The 17029-nt window shown below is 41.1% G+C and overlaps 1 protein-coding gene across 2 annotated transcripts in view; it reads right to left on the bottom strand.

Annotated features, from left to right (window-relative positions):
• Positions 1 to 17029, bottom strand: part of LOC147727140 (fructose-1,6-bisphosphatase isozyme 2) — a 326433-nt gene that overhangs the window by 35303 nt on the left and 274101 nt on the right. For both annotated transcript variants that reach the window (XM_086961191.1, XM_086961190.1), the window contains exon 6: positions 14671 to 14790. In XM_086961191.1, coding sequence (XP_086817317.1) covers positions 14671 to 14790 — 120 coding nt within the window. The remainder of the gene's footprint in view (positions 1 to 14670; positions 14791 to 17029) is intronic.

Raw genomic sequence — 17029 nt, 5'->3', positions numbered from 1 at the left:
GAGCTGGCTACACTCTTTCAAAATCCCAGCAGGCAGCTGAAAAATACAGTGCCTAATTTGAGCCTGTGGTTACTGGTGGTTGTCGGTGTGGGCCACCACACCAGCACTCTTTTGGGGTCCAGCACCTATTTTTCCTCCTTAGGTATTTACAGAGTGGAAGAGACAGATTCAAACAAAGCAGAAAGGTGGAGGACGACAAAGAAAGTAAAACCGTCACAAGGAGAGGCATCAGTAGCCTAGCGGGCGGTTGTGAGTGGTCGCAGTCAGGGAGCTGCCGTTCAAGTAGATTTGCTGCCTGGCACGTAGATTTTGTACTCGAGTGGCGGCAAAATCAACTTGAACGGCAGCACGCTCTTGCGCACCGCATGGTGACGTTTGCAATGATTTTTCAGCGCTGCCTCTACCTGTACTAAATTGCAGTATCTCTCTTTTTCTTTCAGGTAGAACCGCATATGTTGACAAAATAATTAATGTGTTTCATTTGATTGATAACTAAAACTTTGGTCTAGGACCACTTGTTTCCCATACTAAATTGCAGTGTGAGCAGCGTTAGCTGCATATTTTTTGCCCGTTGGTGTTTTAAGAGTTTTTATATAACTCCGAGGAATTCCGCAGAGTGAATCTCCATAGTACTGCGGATTACCATGTGGGAAATGCAGAGCTTTGTAGAATATTTTTGCAACAAATAACCAGCGAAGTGCCTTTGTGGCCGGGGAGATGAGATAGTGTCTTTTTCAGACTAAGGACTGAATATTCTGCCTGCCTTATTACAAAATAACTCATACTAATGCACTTGTAATAAGGGAGACAGAATATCCTTTACATTTGTGATGGAGTACCTGTCCACCAGCCTCAAAATGTGGCCCTAAGTACTTGTCTGGCTGCAAACTTTTGGATATGTTGATGTTTCTTGAGCAGTTGTTTAGTGATTTCAATGTAGAGTGTGTTGGTATGGTCTTTGTGTGATAGTACCAGTGTTTATGATGCTTGGAAGCTATGGACAAAGCCTTGGTAGGGGAAGATCCTTTGTAGTTTTCTCATGGTGTTGACAGTACTTTTGGTTACTATATTGTCTTGTTTTAAAAACGCGAGTTTGGAATCGAAGATACTCCTAAGCTTTTGACTTCAGTATTGTAGCAGGAAATCCAATCTCCATTGGCCATACATTAGTTAGGTCATAGTCCTTTGATGCTCCACACATTAGGATGTCTGGGCCTGTTTAGAGTTAGGAGATGGGTACTCCGTCACAAACATGTCGGTTATCCCGTCTCCCCTTTTACAAGTGAATTATATCCTATGGCACTTCCAATAGGAAAATGGGATGTCCATCTTGTGTTTGTTAGAGTAACCAGTTATAAACTCCTTGTAGGTACTCTGTGAGTCCAGTTGACTGAATTTTGCTGTGGATTAATCCCTGGCATTTTGTATGTATTAATATATTATTTCAGATGGATAGTGCTGCTTTATAGATGCAGGAGGCTCGAAATTGAGGCCCGTTACAAACTATGGTGTGAACTGATGCGAAAGAACAGATAACTGACAAATAAGTTGTCAAGCACCTATAATTGTAGTTTAAAAATGACAACCATTTCGTTTTCCTCTATAGTGCAACAGAGTACTTTTCTGAACTCTAAACCAGTTAAAAAAATTATCACAAGCAAATAGACCACTTTTAAACCATGACATTGAAGTATTTCAACCATTGAATCCCTCCCCACTACCTGACCTGACCAATCAGTTTTAGGATCCTATTGTGAGGGGTGGTAGTTTAGGCACTGATAGGAACTCTTCCTCGCCCACACTGCACTACATAATTTGAAAGTAGAATCAAGAGTTCTTCATCTGAGTCACCCCTCTCTGTGCACACCCCTCCTCTCATGGGCAGCCACAACAGGGCTGTGGTCAGGGTGTGCTGTTAGACAGTGGCGGCCCGGAAGAGCGTCTCTTCTCCTGCTCTCCTAGTCGAACTTGAGGAACAGGAAGCACAGCCAGGCCCCACTGACCAATCACAACGCTACATTGCAGCGTTGTGACTGGTAAATACCTAGGCTCCCTGGACCATTCACAACGCTGCAATACAGTGTTGTGATTGGTCTTGAGTGTCCTGGTTCGATGCTTAGCCAGGGAATGGAGGCCTGGGTATGTTCTCCACGCAGGCTGTAATGCAGCCTGCATGGAGAACAGGGAAAATGTGCATAACTATTTTTGGCGGCCCAAGAGGGCCAGCTAAACAGTCATTTGCACTTAGGAGTGGGAAAACCACTCCTCCCCTTGCCTGCTCTGAAAGCAGAGCAGCCCCGCCCACCCTCCTGTGAAGCAGCACAAGCATAAAATGATAATAACTCAGTTATTATAATTTTATCTTTCTGCTTCGCACTGCTTAAAAGCAGTGAGGTGACGCTCCCCTGCCATAGCAGAGGAGCCGCCACTGCTGTTAGAAAGTGGAAGCAAAGTTTCCCACTTTTTGTATCATCGCAAATGCGAGGGAAAGGTCTGATCACTCACCTCTAAACTTCTAATGTCTCAGTTCAGTTATTAACCCATTTACTCAGTTCATTTCTTCCTCATTATAGTTCTTTACTACAGGAGGTGATTTATCATGCGTGAGACAAGAAAACCACTTATCCCATGTATTGGCAAACTCCATTAGTTATGCTTTGTGGATTAGCTCTGCAGACCTATTGGCTTTGCCAATGGCTTTTGCAGATGATGTTCAGTATTAGCAAAAAAATAAACAAGCACTGGAAAAAACAATAGTCAATGCTTTTTGGCGATACTGAACCAATCCAAGATGGCAGGTGGCACTTAAATCGGTAATAAAGTAAATAATTTGTAATTGCGCAGAAGTGCTTTTGTTTGAAGCAGAGTACCTGGAAAAAGATAGCAACTGTTAGCACCTGAAAATAAAAGGCAAGAAAAAAATGGCAATGCCTGCAAGAGTGATGGTCATGGGGATGCAATGTGGAAAAGCAATGCGAGGGCTGGAGGTGAAAATAAATAGAAAAAAGTACGCTAGGTGGGGGAAAGCAAGTAATATTGTACACAAAGGAAAGAACAACACAGAGCATTTGAGGAGCAAGGGGAGAAGAAGACTATATATAGCAGAAAATTAGGGAGAACGCAACATAAGCGTGGGGACAGGAGTAGAAGCACACAACAGAAAGCTCAGCACATGAGATTGAGAGCAGCGCAAGAAAGCACAAGGGAGGGTGTTTAGAAAAAGCACACAAAGTAGAGAGTTGAAAAGACACACCCACGGAGTGCTTAGCAAAAAGGAAAAAGAAGTTCTCTAAAAGTTAACAGTGGAAGAATATAAATCTATCAAACTAAAGGATGGTAAAGAGGCTATGCTCCAAGGGAGGGCCAAGATGGGACAATGAAAGCCATCAAATAAAAGCCAAGTAAATAAGAGTTACAATGAAGCCAATCAATGGTAAGCAATGGGTGGGTTCTAAGCCCACTGTAAGTTCTTCATAAGCCCACAATAGGTAATTCACAACCATACAGATCACGCTGTCTGGTAGGCGAGACCTAAAAATGGTTATTGCCAATGCCAAACAACATTGTCAAAATATAAAGTTAAAAAAGCACAATGATGCTTATGGGGAGATGCGTCATCATGCATGCATGTATAAGTATCATGCCACTCTGGTGTCCGCCATGTGACAACGTATACATACGCATGCACACATACATAACACAGTAGTAATTGTGTTTTACATTTACTATTCCAAGATAGCAAAACCAATATTGGAGTGGTAAATTAAAAAAAAATGTGTGATGGTCCATAAGAGAGAATAGAGCAGCCTAGCAACAAGTTACTGTTATTGGGCTATCCCCCTCATAAATATATTACTACTACCGCTATATATTAGCTGATCAGTGTAAAAAAGTTCACACCAGGGACTAAACGTGTCGGGTTTGAACAAATCCATTAACACGCTGTTAAACTTGTGAATAAATGAATTTTTGCACATTTTAAAGTGTGGAGTCCCTGGTGTGAGCTTTCTCATGCCAATAAGCTAATGTTACTGGCGTTAGACTCATACCACCTCCTCCTCTTGAACCCCCTCGCATGAGCACCGGAACCGCCAGTGCGAGTTGGCAGTGTTTGCATAAATCCCTGAAAAAGCAAAGGTTAAAATTATGTTATAGTTAGGTGCTGGAAGAAGACATAAGCTACTTTAAAAAATGCCAAAAGCACTGAAATGCACCTGTTATAGTTAAGTCAACTGATTATAATTTGCGCCCCATCATTCATTGCCCATGACCTAACATACTACATCACTCCTGACATATTAAATGACATCATTGTTGACATTCACTTATTATATTGAAATAACAACATTGATGACAATACTAATGTGATCATCCAATAATTTCACAGTGTGCTTTCAACAGGCGCTCAATTGGCAGGAGTAATACAACTACCTAATTGATGGTTAACCTTCAGCCAAGACATGCTGCCAATCCTCTAGGTGCCCCTAATCCCTGCTGTGCAAGACCGTTGGGTGTGGGCAGCATGGGTGGCTACAGGCCTTGGCCTTTGACTAGGACCTGCTCTCAACAACCCTCATACAGTTAACATCAACCCCAAACCCAGTGTGTATGCCCAAGCTGTGCTGCACACATCTTGTGCGCAGCAGGGGTCTGGCTCAGCCTCCCACATATGCTTCCACGTATGCATTCAGTTGTGTGCTACATGGATTACCCACTGGGCCTGGCATTCAGCTACACCCTTCATCCATCCCTCCACAAATGCCCAACCCACAGTCTTGGCCTTTAAAAAAAAAACGTGAACATGCCATACGTGATCTTATAAGTGAGGTTATAAGCAATGCATGATGGGGTGGAAGTTAATGTTAGTTGACTAAATTATATCTGGTGTGTTTCAGTGTTTTCTGGGTTTTTAAATGTTAGCTCATGTCTCATTCAAACACCTACCATAACGTCCCTTTACATTTAAAATGTTTTGTTTTTTAACATAAGTCAAGCTATCCTGGCTGATGACGGCTGATAGCCAGAAACCGGTCCTAAGATGCTTGATTCCAGTCCAGGGAAGACATGGCTTGGCAGTTCGGGCTGGACTGTTCCCATGAGGCACAGGGTCAAGGCTGATTTGCATATGGCCATGTCTGAACTGGGGTTGTGCGGCGAGCAAATAACAATGGATTTAGGCCCAGATCTCTGTACTGGGGTGAGTGTATGACATTGTTCTGCATTCTGTCCATCAACTGTTGTTTTTGCTTGGGGCATTTTAAGGAATGCAAATTCAGTAGGAATTGCAAAGAGATTAAAATGTCACCTAACTGCAAACCCTACAAAATTGTTAAACACCTTTCATGTAACACAGACCATGTTGTTTATGCCTTAAGGTACCCATGTGAGAAAACATATATTGGTAGCACAAATTACAAAACTAAAAAGCGCATCTTGGAACACCTCTGTGCTATCAAGCATGGAGACAAACAGTGCCCAATAGCTAGATACTTTAATACATACCACAACCAAAATGTTAGTCTATTGACTTTTTGTGTATTAGATATGTTATGTTATGTTAAATTGCTTTTATAAGGGGCACAGCTACCCAAAAAGGGCTTCCCAGCGCCAGCCAGAGGATGAGAAAGAACATGGAATTATTGGTTAAATAACCATGTTTTTAAATTCTTGCGAAAACGTACGAAATTTGTTTCTAGGCAAAGAGATACACGCAAAGTATTCCACAATTTGGGACCGAGAAAGGCAAAGGAGCAGCCTCCAATCCGCGAGAGATTAATACTGGGAACCAAAAATGTTCCCTGAGCGACGGAACGCAGTTGCCATGAAGGATAGTAAGATTGGGCCAGGGCCTGCAAGTACAAGGGAGCTGTGCCTGCTTTGATCTTAAATAAAAAGCTCAGTGTTTTAAACTTAACATGATTTTCCACTTTCAGCCAGTGGAGCTCGCGTAAGTAGCTGGTGGTAGTGGTGAATTTGGGAATTCGTCATAATAATCTTGCTGCCGCGTTTTGTACTGCCTGTAGCTTCCGTACTATATCTTTGTTGGCCCCTAGATAGAGAACGTTGCCATAGTCCATTCTCGAGGTCACAAGTGCCTGGACCACCGTTTTCTGGGTGGAACAAGGAAGCAACCAGACAACTTTTCTTAGCCAGTTCAAAATACCAGCCTTTTTTCTCAGAGGATGGAAAATCTGACATGGACTGCGTGATCGAAGATGAAAGATGGCTGGGCCACTTCAAACAGATCTATGAATCCTTAGAACCAACCTCACCAGCCAGCGCCCATGATTCGACCAATCTGGTCATGAAGTTTAATACCGCTGAGGTCGAGAGGGCGATTAAAGACACAAGCAAACACAAGGCCCCGGGACCTGACGGGGTTCCTGCAGATCTCTACATCCAGTATCCGCAATTTTGGGCAAAAATATTAACCAACGTTTTCAATGCGATACCTGCAGCTGGTTTTCCTCCTTCCTGGTCTACCTCTATTATTGTGCCCATCTTTAAGAAAGGGAATAGGGGGGACCCGGCCTGCTACAGGCCAATCTCCCTGCTGGACTCTGCCGTCAAGATCTTGGGCAGAGTCATCCTGCAAAGACTGGGGGATTGGCTCGAGGAGAGCGGGATCCTCTCGGATTTACAATATGGTTTCAGAGCACATAGAGGGACCATGGACCAATGTCTAAATCTTCACCTTATCATCAGTAAATACACCGTGGTGAAGGGGGGGCTTCTTTATTTGGGATTTAATGACTTATCTTCTGCTTTTGATTTGGTCAACCGTTCAAAATTGTGGATTATTTTGCGTGATATGGGCTTGGACGCTACTCTGGTTAATTTTCTGCACGACCTTCATCAAAATGTGTTTGCCTCTGTTAGGGTATCAAGGGAGGGAAGATGCACGGCGAAGTTCAGGTCAGGGAGAGGGATCAGACAAGGCTGCATTCTGGCCCCTCTCCTTTTTACACTGTACATCAACTCTTTGGGGAAATTTCTGAACTCAGCCACCCTGGACACACCGCGTATGGGGGGGCTACCTATTCCGGTCCTCCTATACGCGGACGATGCTGTCCTTATAGCTCGGACTGGTACGGGCCTGCAAAGACTATTAGACCACTTTGGTGGCTTCATGGAAGCTTTGGACCTAAAGATTAACACTGCCAAATCTCATGTTATGGTCACTGGCTTACGAAAGAAAAACTTGAAGATTAGGTCCTTTAGCTGTAACAGCTCTCTGCTTTCGAGGGTACCCTTCTTTTGTTATTTGGGTGTCACCTTCGATGAGAAAGGAACTTGGGGTGCCCAATTGAAATTAAAGGAGAACGGAGTTACCAGATCCACCACAGCCCTTTTGCATTTTTCTAAAAGATTGGGCTCGAGCCCTATGGAAGATATGGCATGTATTTATAGAGCCAAATGTGTGGCAATTGCATCCTATGGGGCAGACATCTGGGGCTACGTTTCAGCCCCAGGTATCCAAATTGCAGAAAATAATTTTATACGAACCTTGTTATCACTCCCGAAATCATCTCCTACATACTCAATCCATAACGAAATAGGCTTGGGTTATGTCACTGATCTCCTAAAATTGTCCCCTCTGTTATGTTGGATTAAAACCTGGACAAACGAGGAGATCACATTGAACCATTGCATCCTCAAAGACTGTATGTCCCTGGACAAATCTGACAACATACCTTGGCTGGCGTATGTTAGAGCGGCATGCGTGAAGCTAGGGCGCCCGGAGATGTACTCTCTCCCACAGAATCTTAAAAAAGAGGTGGGCCGAGCAGCATTTTCGAAACTTGTTGGAGAGTGAGAGGGAAACGGTTGAACTTTGTAAGCCAACGGTAAGAACACTTTTTCAACTTTCGTCGACCATGGCTATGGAACCTTATCTAAAATATGTAACCAAACCTTACCATCGTTTTTTACTCATAAGGTTCAGGTTCAACCAGATACATCTTGTTCTCGGCTCGTATACAAAGTGGGGTATCCCAGAAAACTCCCCACCCTGCACCTGCGATTGTTTTTCCACACAGGACACTTTGCACCTAGTTATGCTCTGTGAACATTACTCTGTGGCCCGTAAAAAAATTCTTGTCCCTATCCTGACAGGCTTAAACTTTGTCCAGGTACGGCCAGCTCTATTATACCTACAGATGCTGAATTCGGTCCAAGTCACATATGGTGTAGCTTGTTTCTTGGTAGCAGCCGCAAGACTAAACAAATCAAGAATCGCCTCAATAATTAACCACCAAGCCTGATACCCGCAAAAGAACTCGGTGGGAATGTCCTACACATACTGAAATGGGTACCCCACACTTCTATCTATTTTTTAAAGAAAACTGTTTTGTAGAACTTTTTAATTATGCAATCACTTTCATACTTGTTTAATTGTTTTTTAACTTTGCTTCATGAATTATATTGTGCTTTTATGGTTTTAATTAACCGAATAAAGTTTTTTGACTGACTGACTGACTGACAATATACTGAAGCAGGTAGCTGCCACTTTTACTACTTGCTGTCTCGTGGACAGCCGATCATCAACAATTAAGCCCAAGTTATGGACTTGTTGAGAGGGCTGAGGTGCAATACTCAATTCAGTGGGGCAATGACGGGGGCCCCATAGTTCTTTGTTAATTCCAAAGACAAGGACCTCGGTCTTGTTGCCATTAAGTTTAAGCATGTTTGTTTGCATCCATGTTGCCACTTTCCTTAAGCCGTCTTGAAGAGCTGAAGGACAGGCCATCCTCTCAGAAGAAAGAGAGAAGATAATCTGGGTATCATCTGTGTAAGAGAAGAGAGATAGCCCAACCGCTTCTACAGTAGTCGCCAATGGTTTAACATAAACTTTAAAAGTAGTGGGCTAAGAATAGATCCCTGAGGGACTCCACAATCAGATGAGTAAAGTTTCGATGTGGCATCAGCAGAAAAAATTTGAAACGTGCGGTTGGTCAAAAAAAATATCAACCATTTCAGCGCTAGACCAGAGATGCCGAGAGCTTGAAGGGATTGTATTAACACGGTGTGAGACACCGTCTCAAAAGCAGCGCTCAGATCGAGTATTATGAGGGCTACTGTGTCCCCATATCCAAGCGGTGTCCCAGTATCTCCGTCACACCTAATAGAGTTGTCTCTGTTGAGAAACCGGCTCTAAAACCGGACTGAGAATCATGTAAAAATGTAGAATATTCGATAAACTGTATAAGTTGATAATTTATATGTTTTTCCAAAATTTTTGAGTAGATCGGAAAAAGAGAAATAGGTCTGAAATTGGAGAATTGGGCAGGGTCAATGTTGGCCTTCTTCAGGAGTGGAAGAATCATCGCATGCTTCCACTCTGGTGGAAGAATTGCTTCCTGTCTATAAGCGTTAAGAAGATTCATAATTAGTTCAAGGAAAGGTGTATCAAGGTGTTGCAACACCCTAGGGGGTAAAAGATCCAGAGGTGAGCCTGAATTTATACTGCCTAAATTTTTAGTGAATGAGTTCATATCTAGTAATAACCAGGATTGCAGTTTATTAGTGGGTTCTATCAGGTCAGTGGACTCAGGAATCATATTCTGTTGCATAGTCATAGCTGTCGGAGAGTCACTTAACATGGAGTGAATGTTTTTGACTTTGTTCACAAAAAAATTAGCAAGATCATTACATTGTGAATGGTCTAGTGCAGGGGACATTGGTTGGGTGTCAGAGCCTGAACGTTTTTTAACCATTCAAAACAATGTTCGCGAACAGTTCTGAGCGTTGGAAATAGTAAGTGCAACGTAGCTTGCACGTGTTTGTTTACAAGGCAACTGATATTTTTTTAAGGCATTTTTGAATTTCATTTTAGAATCAGTGGTATAGTTTCTCCTCCAGTGTCTTTCTAAGTTTTTACATTTGCTCTTTTCTTCTTTTAAGTGCTCTGTAAACCAAGGGGCAGGGGAACGATGATTGAATTATTTTTTGTTAGAAATTGGAAGGCAATTGTCAATTGCTTTAAGAATCCACCTTTGAATTGTGTCTAAAGAAGAGGTCGAGACTTGGGGAATAGCAGGGGAACTGTTAGAAAGAAGCGTGTTAAAGGCGTTCATGTCCAATTTACTCCAGTTTCTAGATTTCTGCTGTAGGCCAGACATCGTTATGGGCAGATTAGCTGGATCAGTGCAATGGAATTTGATCTGACCAACTTAGAAGAAGAGCTGGTAAACATTGAATGTCAGACAGGTTGGAAAAAATAGGGTCCAGTAAGTGACCTGACTTGTGAGTAGGGCCCGTGTTGCATAGCAGCAAGTTCATTGCTTCGAGATCCGAAATCAGCATGCAGTTGGTGGGGCATGAAGAGTTATCCAAATGTATGTTAAGGTCGCCCAGAATGGTGAAGTTGGCCGCCTTAAGAAGATGTGGAGAAATTAATTCTGGAAGTGAGGCCGCCCAAGAGGTAGGCGAGCCAGTGGGGCGATACACAAGCATGCCGGATAAAGTAAACAGAGGGATCAGTACAAGTTTAAAAAGGCCTGCTTCGCAGCCCTTGAAACAGAGTGTATCTAATTCACATAAATAGGATGTTTTTTAAACTATAGCAATACCCCCCCTGTCTTAAGTCACCTGTCAACCCTAACTATAGCATAGTTTGGAGGGAGGGCAGAGGCTACATCTGGGCCTGAACACGCATGCAGCCACGTTTCTGTTATAAACATAGCATCAGGTAGTTCGCTACTTAATAGGTCAAATATATCCGTTCTGTAGTGCATTCGGTTTTATTGCGGGAGGTAAGGGGCGCTTGAACGCCGAACTCCTCGTGACCGAAAGTGGCATGCTGCGAAGAGAGTCCCTCCACAACAATCGGGATATACCCGCGGTGGACCGAAGACCAACACACAAATAAGTGCAAATGACAATAGTTTTAAAAGCAATGCGGTGAAAGAAAAGAAAAACTGTCAGTCATTCAAATAAACAGGCCATAATGGAGATGAAGAAATGTCAGTCCATTTAGGATGAATATTTAAGGGTGATCTCTTATAAGAAAATTAGTCTAAATGTGTCGAAAGCATTACATTAATTTATCAATTAATTGAAAAAAAGTTTAATAATACCACTAGGAAGGATTGCTTTGTTTATATCATGTACCTCACATATTCGTTTTTATTCACTATGAAGTAATACGTTTTGGTGACCACTAATTGTTTATTTTTTATGTTTTGTTGCAGACAACGTGATAGCTGCAGAGATGAGTGGAAGGCATTGGAGCTATGAAAATCTATCCCCCTTAAAGGGAATTTTGTGGAATCCTTCTTTCTGATAAATTTAATTTTGATATGCCCACATGGGCCCAATATGGTGGACACGCCTGGTGCGGTATTGTTACATCTGACAGACTTTGTGCCCACTAGAGCGATTTACCACCAATATTATGAAATAGGGTCCAGTTTCTGGGGTCTTTTTTGACATCAAACATTTTCCTTCTGATATTTTCGTGTTAGGCTGAACGGTATTTACACGCATGTTGCGGTATCTCTCTCATCTGACGGACCTTGTGCCCTCTGAGGTATATTAGCACAAATATAGGAACCTATTAATTTGTCTAACGTTCTTGGCGCTTAGAATTATGAGTAGCACTTAAATATTTATTATCCCAACTGGGGAGATGTTGACAAAATTAGCGTACACACACTTTTGTTGCACCCAGTAATAACATTTTAAGGGGTAATGTATCCCTTTTGTTAATTTCAGCATTGAACGTGCACAAGATGGTTTAGACATTTAAGTTTATTCAAAACTTTATTTAGTGCCAAGACCTCTGTCGATCACAATTGACGGCCAAAATTCATGGCTCTTTCAAGGACCCCACGGGTTATAATCTAATTCACGTTCGCACTCGTCACAGTTGGCAAATGTCTTAAAGTGTAGTACTAATGATGTACACCGTAATGACAATGATTTAGTGATTTTAATGACGTAAAGCAACTTCATGTAAATCTTGAAGTCTGTTGGTTATGTCTATTATTTGGGTCACATGTTTGTTTATTTGAATCACGAATGAGTGCAACACAGTCACTCGTGACCAAGGAGCGTAAGCTCTGAAACACGTAGAGTTGTTGCCAAGCCTGAAATTAATACTGCTTTTGCAAGATTTGTGGCACGGCATGCTGTGTGTATATATATATATATATATATATATATATATATATATATATATATATATATATATATATATATATATATATATATATATATATATATATATATATATATATATATATATATATATATATATATATATCAACAACTTTGCCTTCTAGCAGAAAGGAAAGCGCTTGACCACGGCATTGTGGGGTAACTTGTGCTTTATTCAGCCAAGAGAAACAGTCTCTGTCTTCAAACTTCAAATTTCACTGTAGTTCTCGGCTTCCTACAATTCCCAGGATGCATCAGGTGAATTAAAGTCTCTTTGTCTTAACTTGTGCTTTATTAAGCCTCTGTCTTCAAACCTTACGCGTTTCAGCTGTCGTTGTAGCCTTGATCACAGGTGAGCAGAAATCCTTTATTATGTTCTGTTACTCCTACTCTGGGGATCTGTCTGTTGTAGCGCTATGAAACCGCTGGTGAAAGTGCGCTATATAAATATTTTTAAACTCAAACTCAAACTTATGCTTGCGACGTGTGATGTGATATTTATACGTCTGCACCAAACTACTCCTTTTCACTGTAGTTCTCGGCTTCCTACAATTCCCAGGATGCATCAGGTGAATTAAAGTCTCTTTGTCTTAACACTTTTACTGCTCCGATATTTCTTCCAGGATTACACACAATTGCAGTACGTGTAGAGTTTCACTCGATGCACAGTCTGCTCTTTAAAATAAATCTGTCTGTTTCCTTGAATATAATTCATGCCTGCACTTTGAAACAATCCCGAAGCCTTCTGTTACAGCACCAATGTGCTGCACATTCCCAAACTTGCAGTGAAGCCCAGTTGCAATTACGGCTGGAACTCTCCGTGCCTAAATCCTGGAACACTGCAGGCGGGTCCCGCTCCTTTTCATACAACTCCAACTCCTTTTGCCCACATGGAGCAGCGGACCTCTCACAGGGCGGTCACAGCGCTGGGAGTGGGCAACCTCCATTAACATACCAACAACTTTCCCTTCTAGCAGAAAGGAAAACGCTTGACCTAGTTAACTAGGTAGCTATAGTTAGAAACAAGTTTTCACGTAGAAAAATAATTTTTTGTTTTGCCAATGACTTTGGCGTTGTTTGACAGATCTTCATGAAATTTTTAAAACTAGTACGCAAGTTAGTTCAGATGGTGCCTGGTATGTTTTGGGGTGATTCGTCAAATAGTGGCTGAGAAAAAGGGGGGTCCCAAAGCTTTTTGTCCCAGTGCTATGGCTATGGGGATTTGGCAGTTTTTGAGCATGACTACAGCCCGAACCGCTGAAAATAATTACACCAAATTTGGCACAAACTAGATCTTAATCGAGAAAGAGAGCTTTTTGTAATTTGGTGTTAATCTATTCAGCAGTTTTGGAGTTATTGAAGACACAAAATTTGGTATATTGAGGGATGCGGCCAGTGGGTGATTCGTGGATACCAGTGGGGGCCTGTGGTTTGAAGCCCATTGCAAAAAAACTCACACACTATACTCCTTATACGCACAAGCTTTGGCTGTGCTCAGCTTCGGGTTGGGTGCACCTTTGGCCGTGGGTCGTTGTATTAATGTACAGTAAATATATATTACTTTACTTTTCATTTATGTAAATAAAAACATAGAAATTCACAGAAAAAAACAAAGGCTACAGGGACTTTATAGTTAGGTTCACATTTTACCCACACAATACCATGGAAATTTGTCACTCATAGTCATACTTATAGTTATACTTATCTAAAGAAACTATAACTTGTACCGTTCAGTAACTTTAGGCCATGAGTTTCAGTCTCCTAACATACATATCGCTATAAGTATAACTATAGCCGCTGAATTTCTATGGCTTTGTGTGGGTAAAATGTGACCTTAACTATAACGTTCCTGTTACCTTTATTTTTTCAGTACATACATATATATATTTCCATAGGAAAAGCATTTTTGTTTGGCTAATACATTTACCACCATTTTCTTGGTCGTCGAGTATTCCTTCCTTAATTAACATCTTGTCACAAACTACCAGTGGTCAGTTGTGTGTCTCACACAAATAAGTGTGGTTCCGATGTATCTAGCAATGCTTTTTATGTTGAAAAATGTGATGCCTTGTGTGATGGGTGAACTGAGGGGCCTGGCTTTTATGTTTCACAGTAAGAGACTCAAAACACTAGCAATTTGTATAATCCTTAAAGGAAATTTTCCAATGCTTACACAATACAATGAAAGCATCGACTCAGTTTCTGGCTGTTATGAAAGTGACTGGAAAGTCATACACTAGGCTATTGAATTGTGCTCCAGTGCCAGCAAATTGCAGATTGCACTATGCAAATAACAGTAATGAATAACAACAAAGTTAAGTAAAAGATTTTTGTTTAAATATTTGAACAAATTTTGCAGAACATGGACAAGATGATTGGTGGACCACTCAAATGAGCAGAGCCATTTGGGAATTAGGACCCACTGCACAAAGTTAATGAATTTATAAGCCTTAAATGCATGCAGGCTGTATTAATTTGGTGCAATTGATAGGTGATGCATGAGAGATTTACCTTCCCTTTGGGGCTCTTCTGATTTGCTGGGTACATGAAGATCCCACCATATATGAGGGTCCGGTGCACATCAGCCACCATGGATCCCACATATCTGGAACTGTAAGGAGAGCTGCCATCCTGTAACAGAAGAGAAGACAGGCTGAAACCTATGGTCTTGTTTTATCGTCATAATGCATGCAACATCGTTACGTGGCACGTGGTGTAGATCAGACTGTGTGATAATTTGTATTGGAAGGATGGGAATCATATTCTATTGGAAACACATATTTGAATTATTGGCCTATTGGCGAAATGTATACATTACTAATATCTTTCTTTTTAATTTTATTTTGTTATAAATGTTTAGGAAAGCTCAAGCCTTAGTAGCAAGACAACACCTGCAGAAGACAGAAAAAAACTATAAAGCACTCAGAAAAGATCTACATTTTACAGGTAGATAAAATATCCCTAACTTCATCAATATAATTCAGAAAAAGGTCTACACTTGTTACAGAATTAATTTCTAAAAAAGATTCACATTGTGAACAGCAGTTACTGAACGACTTTAATACCAAAATGTTCTGCAAATGATGTGTTCCACAATCTTAGTGAATACATTGTATTTTACAACCTAAAGATTCTAGAATCTGGACAACAGTTGTGATGTAAACATTTCTTCAGAAAACTATTTTTTCCATGAAGATAATCCAGTTTCTTTCCGCCAAAAATAATATTTTTAAATAATGTAATAGGTTTTACACAATATAAGGCACTCTAAATTAAGTAAATAGAATAATGGAAATTAAAATTGTGAAACTTGATTCTATTTCGTAACTAGGCTCTGTAGTTTGAATCATCAGAAGCAAGATACCTCGGGCCCCAGTTCAAAAGCATTGCCCACATCATGAGTATCGAAAGTTCTCCTACGTGGCTCAGATCTTTGCCTATTCCGGTATTTCACTCTAGAATAAATTTATATTTAAAGAATCTAAATGGACATAGTTTGCATGGACAGTGGTTATCCTGAAAATCTGTAAGGAATACGGACCTCGAGGTCCAACTGTAGAAATAGTGTGACCCCGGAATATTGGGGTAGGAATATTGATTGCACCAAATATTGTGGACACTATATCAAAGGACAAAATATCGAAAGGTAAGTAAGAACAGATTTTCTATACTTAACTTCAGATACATGTACCTTGATGACTATATATATATATATATATATATATATATATATATATATATATATATATATATATATATATATATATATATATATAATATATCTTCAAGGTGCATAGCTGTAGAGTAAAACTACACTTCCTCTATATGCTCCTTACTTTGTGATATTTTGTCCCTCAATATTCTGTCCATGATATTAGTGTATCTCAACATTCAATCATTTGAAAGCATTGGCTTGCATCACATTGCAAAGTCACAAGTACAGAGATCTGGGCCTAAATCCATCGTTTTTTGCACTCCACACCACCCCAGTTCAGACATGGCCATATGCAAATCAGCCTTGACCGGAATCAAGCATCCTAGGACCGGGTTCTGGCTATCAGCCGTCATCACGTCTGAGCATACCCGTCCCACTCGGGGTCAAGGCTGATTAGCATATGGCCATGTCTGAACTGGGGTGGTGTGGTGAGCAACAAAAACGATTAATTTAGGCCCATATCTCTATACTGGGGTGAATGTATGACATTGTTCTGCATTCTGTCCATCAACTGTTGTTTTTGCATTTGTCACCCCGAATGGGACGGGTATGCTCAGACGTGAGTCCTGTGCTCTCCACGCCACTGGAGTCAAGCTATCCTGGCTGATTACGGCTGATATCCAGAAACCGGTCCTAGGATGCTTGATTCCGGTCCAGGGAAGACATGGCTTGGCAGTTTGGGCTGGACTGTTCCCATGAGGCACAGGGTCAAGGCTGATTTGCATATGACCATGTCTGAACTGGGGTGGTGTGGGGTGCAAAAAAACGATGGATTTAGCCCCAGATATCTCTACACTGGGGTGAATGTATGACATTGTTCTGCATTCTGTCCATCAACTGTTGTTTTTGCATCATTACAAAGATAGCACAGTAAATATTTAAAACATCATAATAGAACAACAAACAAACAGCGCCGACGCGCGTTTCGGAGTGGAAATTAGACCAACAATTCCTTTGTCAGGGCGCAGAATGTACCGTTCATGAGGTGGTCAGGTCCCATCCAAAGTTCTCAAATATATATTTACAAAGTGGTGTCGGGGGCTCTTTTGTCACAATATATCTATGCTTATAAACATAATTTAGATGTCACGGACAAATAGGAAAAAGACCAATGACTCGGTCATAAATCAGGTTGACTTCAAGAGGGTTAGAAGT

The sequence above is a fragment of the Lissotriton vulgaris genome, chromosome 3_1, assembly GCF_964263255.1.
Source record: "Lissotriton vulgaris chromosome 3_1, aLisVul1.2, whole genome shotgun sequence".
Lineage (NCBI taxonomy): Eukaryota > Metazoa > Chordata > Amphibia > Caudata > Salamandridae > Lissotriton > Lissotriton vulgaris.
This window is presented reverse-complemented; position numbering and strand designations above follow the sequence as displayed.